At 38.6% G+C, this 17,882-nt stretch overlaps 1 protein-coding gene across 2 annotated transcripts in view; it reads left to right on the forward strand.

The window, feature by feature from the left end:
- LOC310892814 (interleukin-5 receptor subunit alpha-like) overlaps positions 1-17,882 on the forward strand; it is a 44,216-nt gene that overhangs the window by 11,653 nt on the left and 14,681 nt on the right. The window contains exons 4-11 of one of the 2 annotated variants that reach the window (XM_083821037.1): positions 186-340; positions 451-598; positions 1,185-1,293; positions 1,425-1,612; positions 4,722-4,858; positions 11,539-11,683; positions 15,674-15,761; positions 17,545-17,882. The exon at positions 17,545-17,882 is cut by the window's right edge and continues 26 nt beyond it. In XM_083821037.1, the coding sequence (XP_083677163.1) occupies positions 186-340; positions 451-598; positions 1,185-1,293; positions 1,425-1,612; positions 4,722-4,858; positions 11,539-11,683; positions 15,674-15,761; positions 17,545-17,882 (1,308 nt within the window). The remainder of the gene's footprint in view (positions 1-185; positions 341-450; positions 599-1,184; positions 1,294-1,424; positions 1,613-4,721; positions 4,859-11,538; positions 11,684-15,673; positions 15,762-17,544) is intronic. The other variant, XM_083821038.1, reaches the window with a different exon arrangement.

Genomic DNA, 17,882 nt, shown 5'->3' on the forward strand with positions numbered 1-17,882 from the left:
TCTCACTGTTAAAGTCATATTACTGAATGTGACAACCTATTCCATGTGAGAACAGAGCTCTCGGGGATCTGATGAATGTGCAAGCCTTACTGGGAGCAAAATCCTTTGTCTATGCAGTTGGGGGCAGGTCTTCCATGCCCCTATGTGTCATTATAAATGACAAAGTAATGTCACTATAATTGCAGATGATCTTGGGCTACATAATGATCTGCAGATTACCAAGTATGATTCCAGAGTTATTCTGTCCTGGAACAACAACCTGACAGAAGAAGAGACAAAGAAGTACAGTGTGAAGTATATTTTGAGTTACACATTCTTCAATACCTCTTATGAAAGGAAAGTAAGTTGTTCAACAGTTACACATAGTTTAAAGTGAAACCACATATTTGGTAAGTGAATTTGCATCATTTTCCTTTCAGTACTTAGTACTGTCTATCTTCCTCCTCTTAGGAAAGATTACAAGAAAAGAAAAAGATAATACGTCTTGAGTTACATTCTGGTTTTAACGCTAAAGTTAAAACACAGCTTTTTGCAAAAGAAACTGAAGAGCTAATTAAGGAGAGTGGCTGGACAGAATGTACTTACAAGGCTCCTCCAGGTCTGTTATTTCCTGCATGTTGTTAAGACATACAAGCACTCATGACAATATTCTGTCTTGGAGATCTATTGCTTCTAAAAGCCCATTTATGCCATTTTTTTGGTATGGATATAACAAAATGACTCATAGCATCTTGAAATATTATGGAATCATTTTAGACATGTTCAGATTCAGAAAACTAGCCCCGCTGCGTGAGATGTCAGAACAACCCAAGCACTCTCTCCATCTTCCCTGACAGCTCCTATGTCTGTTGAGATTGCTTTCTGTATTACCTGGCTTCAGGAAAACTTAAAAGAGTAGAGATCTTCAGCTAGTATTCCAGACATTTCTTTATTTTTTAATTTATTTTTTATTTTTATTTTTTTATCTTTTACTGTGTTAGTAAGGCTTTTGGTGGTAGCAGAAATGCTTCTCAGTTATCATGGCCTCAAAAGCTGAAAGACCCATTTGTTCTCATCCACCAGTTATCCTCCAGAACTAAGGACGCCTGATGGGTTTGTAAAGTCATCCATCATGTTGTTATTAGAAAATCCATATAAAATAAACTTCATATTTTCACTTTTTTTTTTTGATTTCTTTGTTGCAGTATATATTCAGAATCTTTCATGCATCATATATAATATTTCTTTCTTCAATTGCACCTGGCACATTAAAGCGGAAGCTCCTGCACATATCCAGATTTTTTTTTCATACAGGTAAAGACCTTGTGCAAAATAAGTATCAAACTTTTTTTGTTTGTTTGTTTATTTGTTTAACCCAAGTCTATTATACCTTGTCTAAGGCCTGTTATAACTTCATCTACAACACTCATATTTTCTTCCCACAGACAGACAGAAAAATATTTTGAATGCCAGCAATATATAAAAAATGCAAGGAAGAAAAATATTGGATGCCACATGAAAGACATATATTTCCAGCCATCAAGAAAAATCAAATTAAATATATCTGTAACAGATCTGAAAAATAATTCAAGGGGACTTTCTTATTACAAAGCTTTTCTACCTCAGAAAATAGGTAAGTATTATCTATTACTGCCAGTTATGAAAAGTTCATTTATTAATTATTTTATTGGTCTTGAAGCAAAGAAATGAAAGAGGGAAGTGTGAAAAAGTCAAATATTATTTCTAACTTGCTATGCATTTATATCTCTGAGAATTTTACACAAAAATTAAACAAAAGTAATTGTGGCTCAAAGGCTTTTATTTCTTTTTCTCTGAAGTAATACCATTGTTTATCTACAATTGTCCCTTAAAAATGATAGGATATTGTGAGAAAATGTTTTAAAGGTTTCATTCCATGCAATTTGAAAAAAAAAATACACTCTGCTTTTCTCCAGTTTTTCTCTTTTCTATCATTTTTTTTTCTTTTATAGTCCTGAGGAAAGAGATAAAGAAAAAGGAATATAAACCCACAAAAGTCTCACTAATAACTGATCTGAGAATATGAGTGTTCTCAAGTATCAGTAACATATCTATTTATCTATGAAGGCATTTTTCAGTTAAAATTATTTTGCCAGTGGTTTTTAACTACTGACAGTCCTGAATGATCAGATTAGTTTATTTTTCCTTACTTCATTGTGATGTTTGAATTAATCCCATTAGTGAGAAATTCTCCTGAATTTTAGCACAGATTGCAGACTCAAATACTTTAAATCATGAAAGTATTGATCATATTTCAGACCTGTGACATGGGAATTGGGCATAACTCAAATGAAAGCAAAAACTCATTAAAAACTATCAAATCTATCCTGAGCTAGATCTCTTTTACTCTTATACAGTATTCTCTTTTGTTCTCATACATTATAATTATTGGCTTTACCAAAAGAATTATACTGCAGTCAGAAGCAACTAAAAGCAGTATGTTCTGTTTTAGCAAAATGACACATTTTCAAGGAAATAGTTGTGTTGTTCCCTATCCCCCCCATCTGCAGGACATTGTGTTAGGTGTTTCATAGCTGAACTGGGAGGAGCTCACCTCCAAAATGGCTGCCTGGGTCCCATCCCACCCCCTAGTCTCCCCAGCAGAGAAGTACATTTGGTCACAGCATCTGATGCTTCCCTGCTTCTCTCTCTGCACTGCATTACAATCTCCTCCCTCCTGTTCAGAGCTATATCACTGCCTCGCCTTTGCTGAGGCCAGGCCACCAGCACTTCCTCCCAGCCCATCTTGTCATTTCCATTGACTCATCAGCATGGCTGCATGCCAGCCACAGCTGGTTCGGCCAACAGCTTCCCCTCCTGTCCCAGTGTAGAGCAGAAACCTGCCTTGCTCCTAAAATCCATTGCCTAATTTTGGTAGCGTGCAGCAAGCCCAAGGGTGCTTGCAGGTGATGCTTTTCCACACGTTGCAAGTCATGGCATTTCCCTTGCAAGGCTCTAGTGTTGCAAGTCAGTGCTGCCTTCTCCCCCTGAGAAGGCAGTTGCAACCTTTGTACCATACTCATCAGAAAGGCTCTTTTGTGCTTGGTTCCCCTTCTTCAACAGGAGCACACCCAGCTGGGCTTCAGCCAACCTTGTCCTGGCACTCTCCTGGAGGTGCTGTGGGGTGCCAGCCCCTGCAAGCCCAGTTCTTTTCACGTACCATGACACGTTTCCTGACTAAGCAGGACTTGTGCTTGCCCTGTGCTGCATGCAGCCCAAGATAACTCAGCCCTAGCTGCCCAGGTGGCTGAAGAAATTGCCCTCTTCAGTGCTGCATTCCTACTCTCAGTACACTCACAGCAGGGTGAGATGCTCTGGAAATAATATCTCAGAGGTGAAAACAGGTTTTTACCACTGAAGAGGCCGAACACAAAATAGCTGCTGTTCACCTTCCTCACCTTTCATGGCTGGGGTACACCTCGACCCTCAAGGCTGGTCTGTGCCAATAGGGTCAGTTTCAGGGGCAGGCAGAAGAGAACAACTTTACAAGCCTGAGGTTGTGAAAGAAGCTTTTGCTAACTTTGTGGAGCCTGCCTAGGGCTCGTTACTCAGCGAGGAGACTTCTCGAGATGGGCAACAAAAAAGAAAAGCCAAACAGGAAACCTTAACACGACACACACTCTTGTAGAATGAGACAGGTTCATGCAGCTGCAACTGCAGGAAAACGCATACAGCTGCTTCATGGAGGAGCAGCGTTGCCACTCTCTCTCTCTTTCTCTGTCTCTATCTCTGTCTTCTTAGTGCCATGCTGCAGCCATGCCAGTGTCAGGCCTTACCAGTTCTGTCCCCGTGGCCCTGTGGTGAATACATGCCTTTGCTGGGAGAGCTTTTTTGCAGGACTGGAGCTGTGGTTCCTCCCTTTGTGGCAGCACAACAGCAACTGCAGAGGGCTCACACTGCCTGAGCACTCCAGCACACACCTGTACCTGACTGAGATCAGTGCCCCAGCACTTGCCATGCTGGAAACTGGTTATCTAAACCAAATGCTAAAATCCATGGAAACGAAACATCCCTTGCTACCAACCCTGCCCACCGTCCCTGCACAAAACACATGGCCGCTGCATGCCTTGCAGTTCATGATGGGAAGTGGTGGGGTGGGGAATTATTCTTTTATTGTTTACATCTCCTAAGCCTGTCTTGCTCCAAAGGAAAGAATTTCCTCCATAGCAAGTGCTCATGTGCTCATTTGAAAAAGAAATAGATGTTTTAAGCATGTGTAGCAAAACTCATAAAGTGAATAATACTTGCCAGAAGCCGCTACACGTCAGTGAGAACTGAAACTCCATTTTTTCAAAGTTAAACCACTGGACTCATAGACAGACGTGGGATATCCCACAAGACACAGTGGAAATAATCCTAAACCGCCTAAAGCCTACTCCGGGGTCTTCTCGACACCCTCCAGAATTCAGGGAGTGAACACAAAGGGCCTGCTCCTCCTGCTCACCCTTGTTACCTTCCCTGGAAAGTTATATGAAAAAAAGACTGCTTCCCTTTATTTTGAGGCACAAATGGATAGCACTTAGTGAGCAGCACTTTTAAAGAAATCATCTTGTTCACTGAGTGCTTGCTCTGCCTGTGGGAAACTCCAGTTCAAATAGGCAGTTGTCTGTTGTAAAGACTGATGTAGTGTGTTGTTGTTTTGCATCAGCATAAATATGAGAAACAACATGAGGTACAGAAGAACTTTCTGTGCTTATTTTCAGAGAAACTCAACCCGCCGATCAACGTCTCAGTTTCCCTTGAAAACAGAAGTATTAAAATTCACTGGAAACCCCCGCCTACCATTGGTTCAGCAAGTAACAACTGCTTCATGTATCAAGTGAAAATAACGGGCCATAAGGTAATCATTCTGGGGGGAATGTACTTACTCCCCATAGCAAAATTTATATAAAAATGAGGCATACTTCGAGCTTAAAGGAATTAAAACTCAAACAAACTTTAAAGAAACCTTAAGATCATTCTTAAATAGCCCAACATTTTTTGTATTTTTGGTCAAAAAAAGAAAATCAACATATTTTAGGAAGTTTTTTTCAGATTCATTTTTGCATTCAAGTGGACTGCTTTTTTGTTTTGTTTTGTTTTTTATTTTTCTTTTCATCTTGAATTTGAATTGTACATTAGCATCACTCAGATTAGTGATGTTTTGCTATTGATAAAAAGACATCAATTTGTGAAAACTGAGAAACAGAAGAAAGGGTAAAAACCTTTCATTCAGAAAGGTAATTTTCAGCCAGAAGAAGATGTTATTGAAAGATGCTAAATATCACTGTTCCCATATCTTTTCCATCCAAAGATAAGACTTGCATATTTGACCTTATTTTTTTCATACAAGGAAAAACTGGATGGCTACAGTTCCACTGTAAAGACACTGTATGGCATGTTTTGCCATAAGGTTGTTGGCTAATATGTATTGGTCAGGCTCCAGCTTATCTCATTTGTTCTGGAACTGCAGCTATCTTCTTTTCTACAGAAATAGTATACAGATTTATTCACTCTTAGCAGCTCTTTTCCTTGTATCAATATTCACAGCTATTTTCAGAGTTTTTCTGAAGGATGTTAAACATTTTTAAATGTTATTTAAAAACACTGAAACACTTTATATCTTTTGTTTAGTGTTTGTTGAAATGTTCCTAGTGAAACAAATTAAGTTTTTGAATCTAAAGTATGTATTGCTTAAAAAAAAAAAAAAAAAAAGATGCTAAAGTATTTTGTTTGAAAAACACTTGTAGATATTTCAAAACACTCCCCCACCTAGACAGAAACTGAAAAAGTGTTTGTTTTGAAGTGCAGCTGCATAATGTTGCATTTTAACAGGAAATTAATTACTTGTAGAAAGACAGTATTCATAGAATGATAGAATCATAGAATCACAGAATGGTTTGGGTTTGAGGGGACCTTAAAGATCGCCCAGTTCCTTCCCCCTGCCATGGGCAGGGACACCTCCCACTAGACCAGGTTGCCCAAAGCCCCATCCAACCTTGCCTTGAACACCTCCAGGGATGGGGCATCCACAGCTTCTCTGGGCAACCTGTTCCAGGGCCTCACCACCCTCACAGTAAAGAATTTCTTCCTAATATCTAATCTAAACCTACCCTCTTTTAGTTTAAAGCCATTCCCCCTTGTCCTGTCACTCCACCCCCTGATAAAGAGTCCCTCCCCAGATTTCCTGTAGGCCCCCTTTAGATACTGGAAGACAGCTGTAAGGCCTCCCCCGAGCCTTCTCTTCAGGCTGAACAACCCCAACTCCCTCAGCCTGTCTTCACAGGAGAGGTACTGCAGCCCCTCGATCGTCTTTGGAGCCCTCCTCTGGACTCATTCGAATACTTCCATGTTCTTCTTTTGCTGGGTGCCCCAAAGCTGAACACAATACTCCAGGTGGGGTCTTATGAGAGCAGAGGGGGAGAATCACCTCCCTCTCTCTGCTGCTGGCCACACTGCTTCTGATGCAGCCCAGGACATGGTTGGTTTTCTGGGCTGCAAGCACACACTGCTGGCTCATGTTGAGCTTCTCATTAACCAACACCCCCAGGTCCTTCTCCTCAGAACTGCTTTCAATCCGTTCTCCACCCAGCCTGTATTTGTGCTTGGCATTGCTCTTAGCCAGGTGTAGGGCCTTGGATTGGCCTTGATGAACAGTGTAAAGTTCTCACAGGCCCACCTCTCAAGCCTCAGAACCTCACAGGTTCCTCTGGATGGCTTCCCTTCCCTCCAGCGCGCTGAAGCTGTTGATTAAAAGCATATGATTTCCTGCCATCAGAATAAAACTATGTTGGCTCTCAATGTACTCCTCAAAACTAAAACATCTTTGCTAATTTAAATTGCAATATTAATTTGTTGCTAAAATTTGTAATTAGGTTTCAGCCTTGCAAAGTTTTTCTCTCATACTTAACTCATGCTATATTCGGTGAATTATTCATGTGAAATCCATGTGAATCCTTGCAGGATGGTGCTCACAATTTACATGTCAATGTTGTTATTTCTATATACATCACTAAAATAATCACTTCTGTTGTTTACATACTTTATTATATATTTAGTGATCATTCATGTTGTATCAGCAGCTTCTCTTAGTTTTAACAGTAAAAAATAGAACAGTATTATAGTTTTGCTTATGCAGCATGGTGGCAATATGGTGGCATTGCCAGCTGGTGGTTTAAAATTAAATAGCAGTAAGAGCTGAAATGTTTTCAGGCAGATTCTCATTTGCACTTCCAAAGAGTTGAAGGCCAAGAACTTAACATATGATACTAAAAAACTCAGATATGTGTCTGAATGTGAATTCTCTGAATCTTTGGTGTTTTCATTCAAGGTCTCTTTTAAGCTGTGTTTTTCTTCAAGAACCTAAATCTTAACTAACATGCCTGAATGCACAGTACTGTAGCAATAAAAGGCTTATCTAAGCTAATAAGACTATTAAAGTCTGAAAGAACATATGACTAAATTAATATATATCCATTCTTTGTTAGACACAGTAGAAAGGAAAAGTACAATAAGGTAGACACATTACTGGACACATAACACTATTTTCCTATATTACATCAGGGTTTATTAGTTCAGATGTTTAGTTTATTAGCTAATCCTCATAAACAGCTTCCAGAGCTGCATTGGATCTTCTCATATGCCCCCACTGCAGCACGTGGAAAAGGTGTTTGGGTCTGTATGTGGATATGAGACCTCTCAATCCTCTTTTTTTTTTCTTTTTTTTTTTTTTTCCAGAAGAAAGACAGGTAGTCTCCTTCTAGGCCACCTCAGCGCATAGTTATCATCTCCTTAACCATTCCCAAGTATAACACTTCAAAACTCATGTTACATGCATCTTGGGGCTTTCTCTTGCCCTTTCACTAAGCTCCTAATCTCTAACAGCTGGAAGCAGAATGAGCAAGGGAGATTCATGCTGGATCCTTGGTATGCTGCTCAGAAATGTGCTGGAACACTTCTGATCCCTTCCTGCCAATGCAAGCAGATTACTTTGCCATTTCAAGACCCAGAGCAAGTGAAGTAGAAGCAGGGAGGGCCAGGAGTAAGAGGTCCTTTGCCAGCCCAAGTGCCTGAGTTGAGTAGCAGGGTTCTGCTGTTTGCAGTTTGCTGCTGCTGCCCCTTTCCAGCTTCCTAACACCTCTTGCCCTCTGGAAGGAAATGTCAAATGCATTAGATTTTCCAGCATCTTTATTTACATGGAGTAAACCTCTTCTATTTTTCTTGTCTTACAGAGTTGTTCTTCTGTTTTGTACACATATGCAGGATATAAACAAAGCAAAGGAAACAAAAGGAAAATTGGGGTGCTGGTGGAAGAGAATAAACACCTACATTGGTGGAAAATTGTTGGGCTTTTTTCACAGATCAGATGGTTGGGGAGATAGGAGAGAGTCAACCAACAATAAAGTGTAGCATATGAGGGCACCAGCTAAGTGAGGGAGCTTTAAGGCAGATTTGAGGAGAATCAGCATCAACGGTAGTAATGGTTGAAAGGCAGTTACCTAGCAAAGTAGCACAAAATTGAGACACAAAGGTAAGGAAAAAACCTGCAGCAGTGTTACAGGAGACATGGGAGAGAGATGAGTGGAGCAAGACTGAAGTTCAGTTTCCTGGTCAAAGCCAGGTATTAATTGTTGTCAGATAGACTTAATTACTTGAGGTGTTAGGGTATTCCATAAACAGGGTTGTAGATATTTGTTTGATATTTATCCACCTAAGAGGATAATGATTAAAATATGTAAGTCTATATTTATTTATTCTGAATACCAGAAGAGGTGACTTCCTGAATACTCATGTGTACAGATCATAGAATCATAGAATATCCCGAGTTGGAAGGGACCCATAAGGATCATCAGGTCCAACTCCTGGCACTGCACAGGTCTACCCAAAAGTTTAGACTATGTGACTAAGTGCACAGTCCAATCGCTTCTTAAATTTAGACAGGCTTGGTGCAGTGACTACTTCACTGGGGAGCCTGTTCCAGTGTGCGACCACCCACTTGGTGAAGAACCTCTTCCTGATGTCCAGCCTAAACTTCCCCTGCCTCAGCTAAACACCATTCCCGCGGGTCCTATTACTGGTGATAATGGAGAACAGGTCACCTGCCTCTCCACTCCCCCTCGCGAGGAAGCTGTAGACTGCGATGAGGTCCCCCCTCAGCTTCTTCTTCTCCAGGCTGAACAGGCCCAGTGACCTCAGCCGCTCCTCCCTCTAGGCCCCTCTAGGGCCTTCCCTCTAGGCCCTTCACCATCTTCGTCGCCCTCCTCTGGACACTCTCCAACAGTTTAATGTCCTTTTTGTACTGTGGTGCCCAGAACTGCACACAGGACTCGAGGTGAGGCCGCACCAGCGCAGAGTAGAGCGGGACAATCACTTCCCTCGACCAACTAGCAATGCCGTGCTTGATGCATACCAGGATACGGTTGGCCCTCTTGGCTGCCAGGGCACACTGCTGGCTCATATTCAACTTGCTGTCAACCACAGCCCCCAGATCCATGTCTGTGGGGCTGCTCTCCAGCATCTGATCGCCCAGATAATATTGTGATACAAAGAGATAAACCTTAAAAGTAGAGAGTTAAGTCTACAGGTGACTGAAAGCTAAGAAGGCTTAGCAAGCAGTATAGGGAATAAAATCTGAATTTGAAGTTTTGGGTAAGTTTTAAATCAACAAGACAAAACTGAGTAATAAGGAAAATCCTATGATTAGGATGTATAGGTTAAATCTGAAAAAAAAAAAAAAAGGAATTAATGTGTAGGCAGTAAAGCTGAAGAAAAAAGGTCTGTGGATTACATTGAACCACAAACCAAGTCAACAATTCTACGTTATTACACAAAGGTCAAAAGCTATTAAAGTATATATGATAGGCATGTCACACGTAGGTCATGACTAATTCTCCCTTCTAGCTGCTAAGTTTCACCTGGAGTCTCAAATTGTGCTTTGGGCACCACCACAAAATATAAATACATTGTAAGAAAGTTCAGAGAACATTTACCCTAAACCTGTCCTTCAGTCTCCACCACCTGGAGCATGTTTTCAAAACTTTTGCTCATTTTGTCAACATTTTATGAGCGGAAGCTTTGAAGACATGCTTTAGGAAGACACCGTCTAGAGTAAAGGACTGTAAGTAACTTGTGTGAACCCTCCTCTGGTACATAAAAGGATATTAATGAGACCATAAGTATCATACTCATGACTACTTGTGAGTAGGATAAATAGTAATTAGCTAAATTTGAAGCAAGAAAAACAGGCAAAAAGTTAGGAGAATTGTTCTAATTCCAAGGAAACTCTAGCAAGGCAACAGGTTTGCAGGCCTGCTTGGGGTGACTCTGCATTGAGTTACAGATGATAGGTTAGACAAGTATCCTCCAAGAATGGTCTGGGTAGAGCAAAAGTTACTGCACGTCATGACTGACATAAGATGGCCTCCAAAATTTTATAAGATGTCTCTCATTCTTGCACTTTGGTAATTTCTTACAATGACATGACCTTATTATTGGCTCCTTAGGAACAAATTTTCAGGCACAGAATGTAGTGAGCACTTAAACATCATACTTACTTGTAGTTTGCTGTTGAAATTCCTCATATCACACATTTTTACTTTGAAAAACTTAGCATGTGTACTTTTGGATCTGTTTTTGGCAACAGATCTGGAAAGAGGGTCACAAAGAGTGAAGGAAGAGAAAGAAATTGTGTGGTACACAGCCAAATCCATACTGTGATCAGTATAAGGAAAGCAGGAGGTCACCTTTTCTTAAAGTTGCCCTCATTATGCTTTCCGAACTCCAAAGATGCAGATTCTGAGCCCATTTATTTCTGAGATGCATATTCAGAAATACTGAGTATTCTTCTTTGCCAATTCCTAACATTAATGCTAACTTTTCTGAGCAGAAGCTACCTGCCTTTTTGCCTTCTCTTTTTTTTTTCTTTCTTTCTTAATTTTTAGCATTGTTTGTTTATTTCACCTAGCTCCAGTTTTCAAAGTCGGTGAATGATTTTGAGAACCCTCTGTTATAGACTGTGGTGAACCTTGCATATGTTTTATCTTTTGAAGTGACATGCTTTCATTTATAGACACAATTAAAGATGTTTCAAAATAGTCACTAAAATAATGGACAACCCTCACCATTAGACAGTTGAAAACTGAAAGCTTTTTTCTAGCAGAAAACTAAAGACAGCACACTACCCACAACAAAACCTTTGAAACTTGTGGATTCATTATTACTGTATTCATCCTATATTTGGTGTGAGAGAAAAAAAAAAGGAATAAGTGCTTTCAGATTCTGACCATTCAAACACAGCTGATACTTCCTTCCATCTTTTCAGTTTTAACCTCCTAATTTTTAAACCTGAGTTGAGTTTTAATACATGCCAGCTAAAAGACAGATTGTGTCTGATATAAACACTTTTTTCTAAAAATCTCTTTTTACTAAGCTTGATATATAAGTAACATTGTAGTTAAGTAGTATTTGACATCCATAGACTTTTATCTGTTTCAATTGCAATGTGAAATCACCTAAAATAACCCCTTAAACCTGTCTTGATAGATTGTAGATGTTGCTGCAGAGAAATATGAGTATCCACTTCACAGGCCAGCAAAGAAATGTACAGCGCAAGTGAGGGCAAAGAAAGAAGTATGCATAAGAAACAAGATATGGAGTGACTGGAGTGAACCAGTGATTATTCATGATGGTAAGTTATCATGTATTTATCATTCATAACTCTTATCATTATATGTTAGTATCATTTAGCATATTTACTTTCTGTTCTTTTTGCTGTACTGTATTATTATTACTGTACTGTAGCAGTATGTGGAAGTCCATGCCATGCACCAGGTTACACAACTCTACATGCTGTGGGGAGATGTACTCTTTGATCTAATGGGTTGATCTAATGGGTTAATAGCACAGGACTGTTCTTCCAGTGTGATTTTTGGCAGCCTTTAGAAAACAAAAATGGTCAGCAGCTGCATGGCTCACAACATCCCCCTGCCTGTTCTGCAATGGACATCTTTACGGATGCTTTCAGCTGAAGACAGTAAGCTAAGAAACACATGAATGTCATAAAGCTCATCAAATCATGTAGTCCCTAAGGACTAAATTTAACATATTTCTATTACTGTATCAGGAGAATAATTTCTCATCTGACAGAGATAGGAAGTAGTTACACTCACATTCAAATATATGTGCTCTGGCTCCCAGTTTGCTTTAGTACAAATTAAACAAGAACCATGTTTTTTCCTTCACCTCCTATGACTAGATTTTAACATTCATATGCTAACAAGTGACTCTTGTGCTTTCCATGATTAGAAAAATGCCTCCATGTACAGCAGCTTCATAATGTCAGGTGGGGTAAAGGGGAAGTTGGATAATGGAATGAGTAACACTCAATATTTACGTAATGTAGATAGACTTGTCTCTGCATGTTGACATGAAAAACTGTTCAATACTATTGTTAATAAAATGATACAAGATAAATATTTAATGCAACAGACTGTATTTTTCGCATATGTCTTTTTGATTCATTGAGTTTCAAATACATGTTTATTTGAAGAGACAGGTAATACAAGGCCAGACATTGATATTTTTGCAATGGATTGAATGTAAATTCAGTCATAGGGTTTATATGATGCAGTCTGTCTACTCCACCAAATGCCTTGCCACATCCCACTATTCTGTTGGCACCTCTCAGCTACCATCTCTGCGGTCCAGATTCATTCACTTCATTTCAGAAGCATTTCATTTCTGAAATACTCAGAGAGAGGAGCTTCATGTGCTCACTATGGTGAAGGAGAGGACACATTTCAGCCCATCAGAGATTTGAATTGGCCTTTGGAAATGTTTCTTTCTTCTCATCGAAGAGAGCATGAGCTTTGGACATTAGCATGCAGAGAGGTCTTCCTGGTGCCTCATGTCAGGCTGATGTGTAGACAGTGGAGGGAGGGGAAATTAGAAGGGCTTTTCCTAGTAGGGAAATATAGGTTTACTCATTCTCTGCCAGCCCCTCACCAGAAGAAGGAAATGGAGTTGAGCAGTCATCCACCCTGATTCCAGCCTACCAAGCCTTGCTTTCAGCAGCTGCAGCTGTCCGACTGTTTTCAACACCACTGGTTTCCCAACTTTCTCTACAGCTGTTGTTGGAGCTTAACAATCACAGCTTGTTTCCTTTCCTTCAGAAAAGTTTGTGGAAGAAAAGACTGCCATTGCATATAATATGTCATATCTCCACGAGTTCAGTGCAGCAAGTTGATTTACCTCTGGAGCATACTGCACATATGCACAAGTTCATGTAATATACCAATTTCCCTTCTTCCTTCCTGTATTCAGAGAGGATTAGTGGCTTTTGTAAAACGAATCTATGGAATACATTACACTGAAGGATCACATGCTCAGGCAAACTTCTTTAAGCATCTATGTTGATGCCTAGAAAGAGTTTTCTGTCCATTTTATTTTGTATTCTGTTGAAATGATTTTGGCTGCTTTTAATTGGGAATACATATAATAAGTAGACATTATGTAGTGCATTTTAATGCTGCCTAGATTTTATTTATTTATTTATTTATTTATTTATTTATTTATTTATTGAACTGTTATTATTAGTATAATTCATGGTAATTTCATGCAAGTCACATACCTAATTTCACAGACACAGTTATTTTTAAAATATTGAGACTTCCTGTGTAGTAACTTGAAAGGAAAAACATCCATTCAGTATTTTATTTTGGAATGTGTCATTTTTTCTGCTGAAAGTTTTGAAGCAATGTGGACTGACCTGCTTTTTGTTTACTTCCACATGACATTCTGATGTTTCATCTGGAAGTTATGTTACATTTCTTTAAGAATGCATTTTTAAGAGGCATTTCATCCTGTACTTAAAAACGCTGAAACTTCAAAATGAAATAACATAATTCAAGACATAACTAAAATATTTGTTCAGAAATGTTCATTTGACATGAAAAGAATTTGTTAATTTTCTCATGGGAAACACATTCATTTTCCATCAAAATTAGCATATGCCCTTGAAAAATAAAACAATTTAAACTGAACTGTTCAGTATAGAAACTTTCTGCTGAAAGAGAAATGTTTGATCAGCTTTATTCATATATAGAAACTTGAAATAATTGGTCTAATTTTTAGAGCTTCTGAGCATTCATAGATCACTTTGAAGTTAATAGTAATTCAGAGGTGTTCTGAATTTTGCAGGCCAAGCCACTGTTGTTTGTGACTAAGTTTATACATTTGCATTTGAAAAAAAAAAAAAGAGAAAAACAAAATAGCAAAACAAAATCAATCAATCAATCAATAAAAAATAAAACAACGACAACAACAACAAAACTTAAAAAGGTCTATCTAAAAGAATAAGTGCTTCTTTTTCTTTCACCTTTTCAAAATGTATGAGTTAAGAAAGCAAGAAGACCGAATGTCTTTGTGGTTTGGTTTATATAAAGACCAGTGCTTCCTCTTCTCTTGAGTGTGTACGTGATACACGGTTAGCAACAGAAGGTTGCAGAACAGTCACCTCAAAATAAAGAACTAATGTTACACAGTCCAGAAATTGTTCAGAACATGTTTTCTGAGCACACAAAAGACAAGGGGAAAACTCTGTTTTCAGCTTAAAATGAATAAAGAATAGGTTAGTATTTTAGTAGAACATAAAGGTTGTTCTTATACTTAGTTTTACACAGAGGTTTGAGAGCTTTTTCTTGGTTTTACATCAAATTTGTGGAAATTCATTTCCTTGTTTTTAACTGCAAGTGGATTCAAACCAGAAATTTTATTCAAATCTTTTGTTCTTTGAATTTGATCTAGATTGGTCCTAAAACCATTGTTTAACTGGCCTAGGACCACTAACATTTTAAGAGCTGTTCCTACCTGTTTTTCTTCAAAGTACTTAGTTCAAAGGAATCCAAAATAGTCATGGTTCTAAAGCTAGGTATCAAACAAAAATAAAATTTGCCAAAAAATGCATTTTTGAGTCTATCAAAGACTTTGTTATTTTGGTATTTGGGGTATTTTAGAGGAATGAATGCAAGGTACAAAACAATATTTTCTGAACAGTAGAAATATGTATTTCAAAATGTTTACTTGCATTTCTTTAGGACTTTGCCTAATGTGGTTTAAAAAGATAAGTATAATGAAAAACAAATGTTGCTTCTTGAGTCAGAGAGAATATTTTGTTTGACAAAAAGCTTTTATTTTCATTTTACCTTAAATCAGTTGCAGCTGTGAAGGGGTGAGGAGGCAGCAGCATGGGTCTTATGGTGTGTGGAGATGGGAGGTGGCAACAGCAGGAATCCAGGAGCAGCTGGGGCAGCAGGAGTGTCAATGACAGATGAACAAATGGAGCCTGATATCCAGAGAAATCAGGGCTCAATGGAAACGTCCAGTGAAAGGACAGGCCATGCACAGTGTGAGAGAAATCCAGGGAAAGGAAGGGATGGAGTCCATTTGTGCAGAGGAACATGGGGATTGCAATAGCAGCAAAAGCTGAGGGCTAAAAGGAGGAGGAAAGAACAATCCCGAAGGCAGAAGCCCTTGTTCCACCTAAAAAGCTTGGTGAAATATTTCTTTAAATCTTTAGCAGTTCAGGATGGTGCAATACTTACGAGTCATTAATATATAATTCATCCATTTATGAAATTCTCTTTCCCACATTATTAACATTATCTTTCTTCTTTCTAAGAAAAGACAGTGGACATCATGCTGCTAAGCCTCACATTGCTTTGCCTTCTAATTTTCCTTGGAGGTTTGCTGATATGTGCGTGTAGAAGGTAATATACATTTCTGGAAGGTAATATAAACTGCTGGTATGAGAGAGGTCAGGGAAAAAGAGAGATGAAGGTAAGGGTCAGCAAACCATACACAATGGATTAAAGTCAAACACCAGTCTTCTCAGATGAATTATTGTTTACAAGAAACAGATCATTGTGCATTACCAGCTGTGGCTTTAACAAAGGTGTGCTAGATGTGAGACTACATCTACTGCTGAGCAGTACCTCACAGATCCCATCACAGTCCCTGGAGCTCCAGTCTCACGCCCAAATCTCAGCCATATCTCTGCCGCTGTAGATGACATTTTTCCACCTTAGTCTGACTGCTGTCTCTCACTGTGATTTTGCCCCATGGTCTTGTGAGTTCTGCTGTCAGGCCACCAGCACTAATCACACCAAAGACGAATTGCATTTCCCATGTTGCCCAAGTTCATTTCGTAATTCATGGGTATTGCCTACAACATTCTTTTCCCCTAAGATGAACAGATTACAAAAAAAAAAAAAAAAGTGAAAGTCATGCTGACAGAAGGAATTTGCATTGCTGTACCATTAGTGGCCCTCCACCCATCACTAATAAATGCAGCCTACTGACTTGACACCACTACTTTTCTCTTCAGTTACACATTTTTCCTATTGGCATAACAGAGAAGGCTTTCTGAGAAAAAAAAAAAAGTTCAGGATAGTAAAATAACTCAAGATACCTTAGTATTTGGAACATGTAATATTTAAATGAAACCAGTGTTAAAAGTAAAATAATTAATTAATGACTAAAATAACTTCTGATTAGGATAAAAGAGGTTACCATACACTCTACTTTCTTTTAATAAACAAAAACTCAAGTAACTATGGCTATGAAAGAGTTAACATTAAAATACAATATCAAATGTTTCCCCATGTGCAAGTAAAACATGTAATTGAAAGCCATCTGCATCTAAACATAAAACAATATTCTGGTCAGATAATGAGGATTGCTTCTGGTCTCAAGAGAGTAATTCAGCTGGTAGATCTCTTCTGTGGTAAATTTACATAGCGTTGAAAACCAACAGATAATCCTTTCTGACGGCACAAAATGTTTTCATGGTTCTATGCAAACACCACTCACACTCAACTTGAATTGTGCTAGACTTCATCAAAGGACTTAAAAGACATCTCTGATGTAATGCCTGTCCCTGTCCTTTATGTTTCTTTCTTTGATTATAATATTATACAGGTAGTATTTTTAATTATTAAAATAGGAGTATTTTTTGTACTTGTTATAGTACTATGCCATAAGCTCTTGCTTTTCCTGGAATTCAAATGTGTGTGCATATCTATAGAGTCCTTTTAAATCTAGTTAAAACCAGCGAGGCAGAAGAAAAGTTGGAAGAATGCTGATCAAAATGACAGTAATGAAACAAACAAACAAAATGTAGTATAGCTTTAGAAATGGTTAATGTTTGTTTAATTTAAATGTCTAAATCATTAATAATTTTTTGGCACCTATGGAAACAATCTCCCCCAAAATACTCAAGTTCCCTTTCTAGTCAGTGTAAAGAGTTCAGTATCTCTGAAAGATGTTAGGCAGTTCCTGACCATCTAAATTTAGATGTGTTCCTTAGATTAATAATTTCTTTCACACAGGTCACAGACCATGCTCCACTTGAGTGGTTATCTCCTCTCTGTGTTTAAGTTTCTTACTCAGTTAAATTGTTACCCAGTGTCCATTGCAGGTGCACCTATTGCAAAGTATTATTTAATTCCTGCAGACATTTTAGACTTGCATGTCTGTATCGCTCTCTTGTAGGTATAGATGCCTGGAAGTTTTAACCATGCCTGTTCCACATCCTACAGATAATATCAAAACTTGGTTAGCTGCAGAAGAGACTCACCACCAGGTAGAGTTTGTCTGTACTTTTTCTCTCACTACGCTGACACACATGGTATTACTTGCAAGCAGAGTGGCACAACATTGCATTTGGAACAGCAGGTCAGTATTAAGAAAAACTGGAAAAACGGTATGCAGAGTTCTTGTAATGAAGCCCCCAAAAAACAACCAACCAAACAAAAAAACAAAACCGAAAACAAACCCACAGAGTGCTTGTGCATTTTACAGGACAATGATTTCCATACAAAGGATGCAGA

Source organism: Anser anser (assembly GCF_964211835.1).
Source record: "Anser anser genome assembly, chromosome: 1".
Classification (NCBI taxonomy): domain Eukaryota; kingdom Metazoa; phylum Chordata; class Aves; order Anseriformes; family Anatidae; genus Anser; species Anser anser.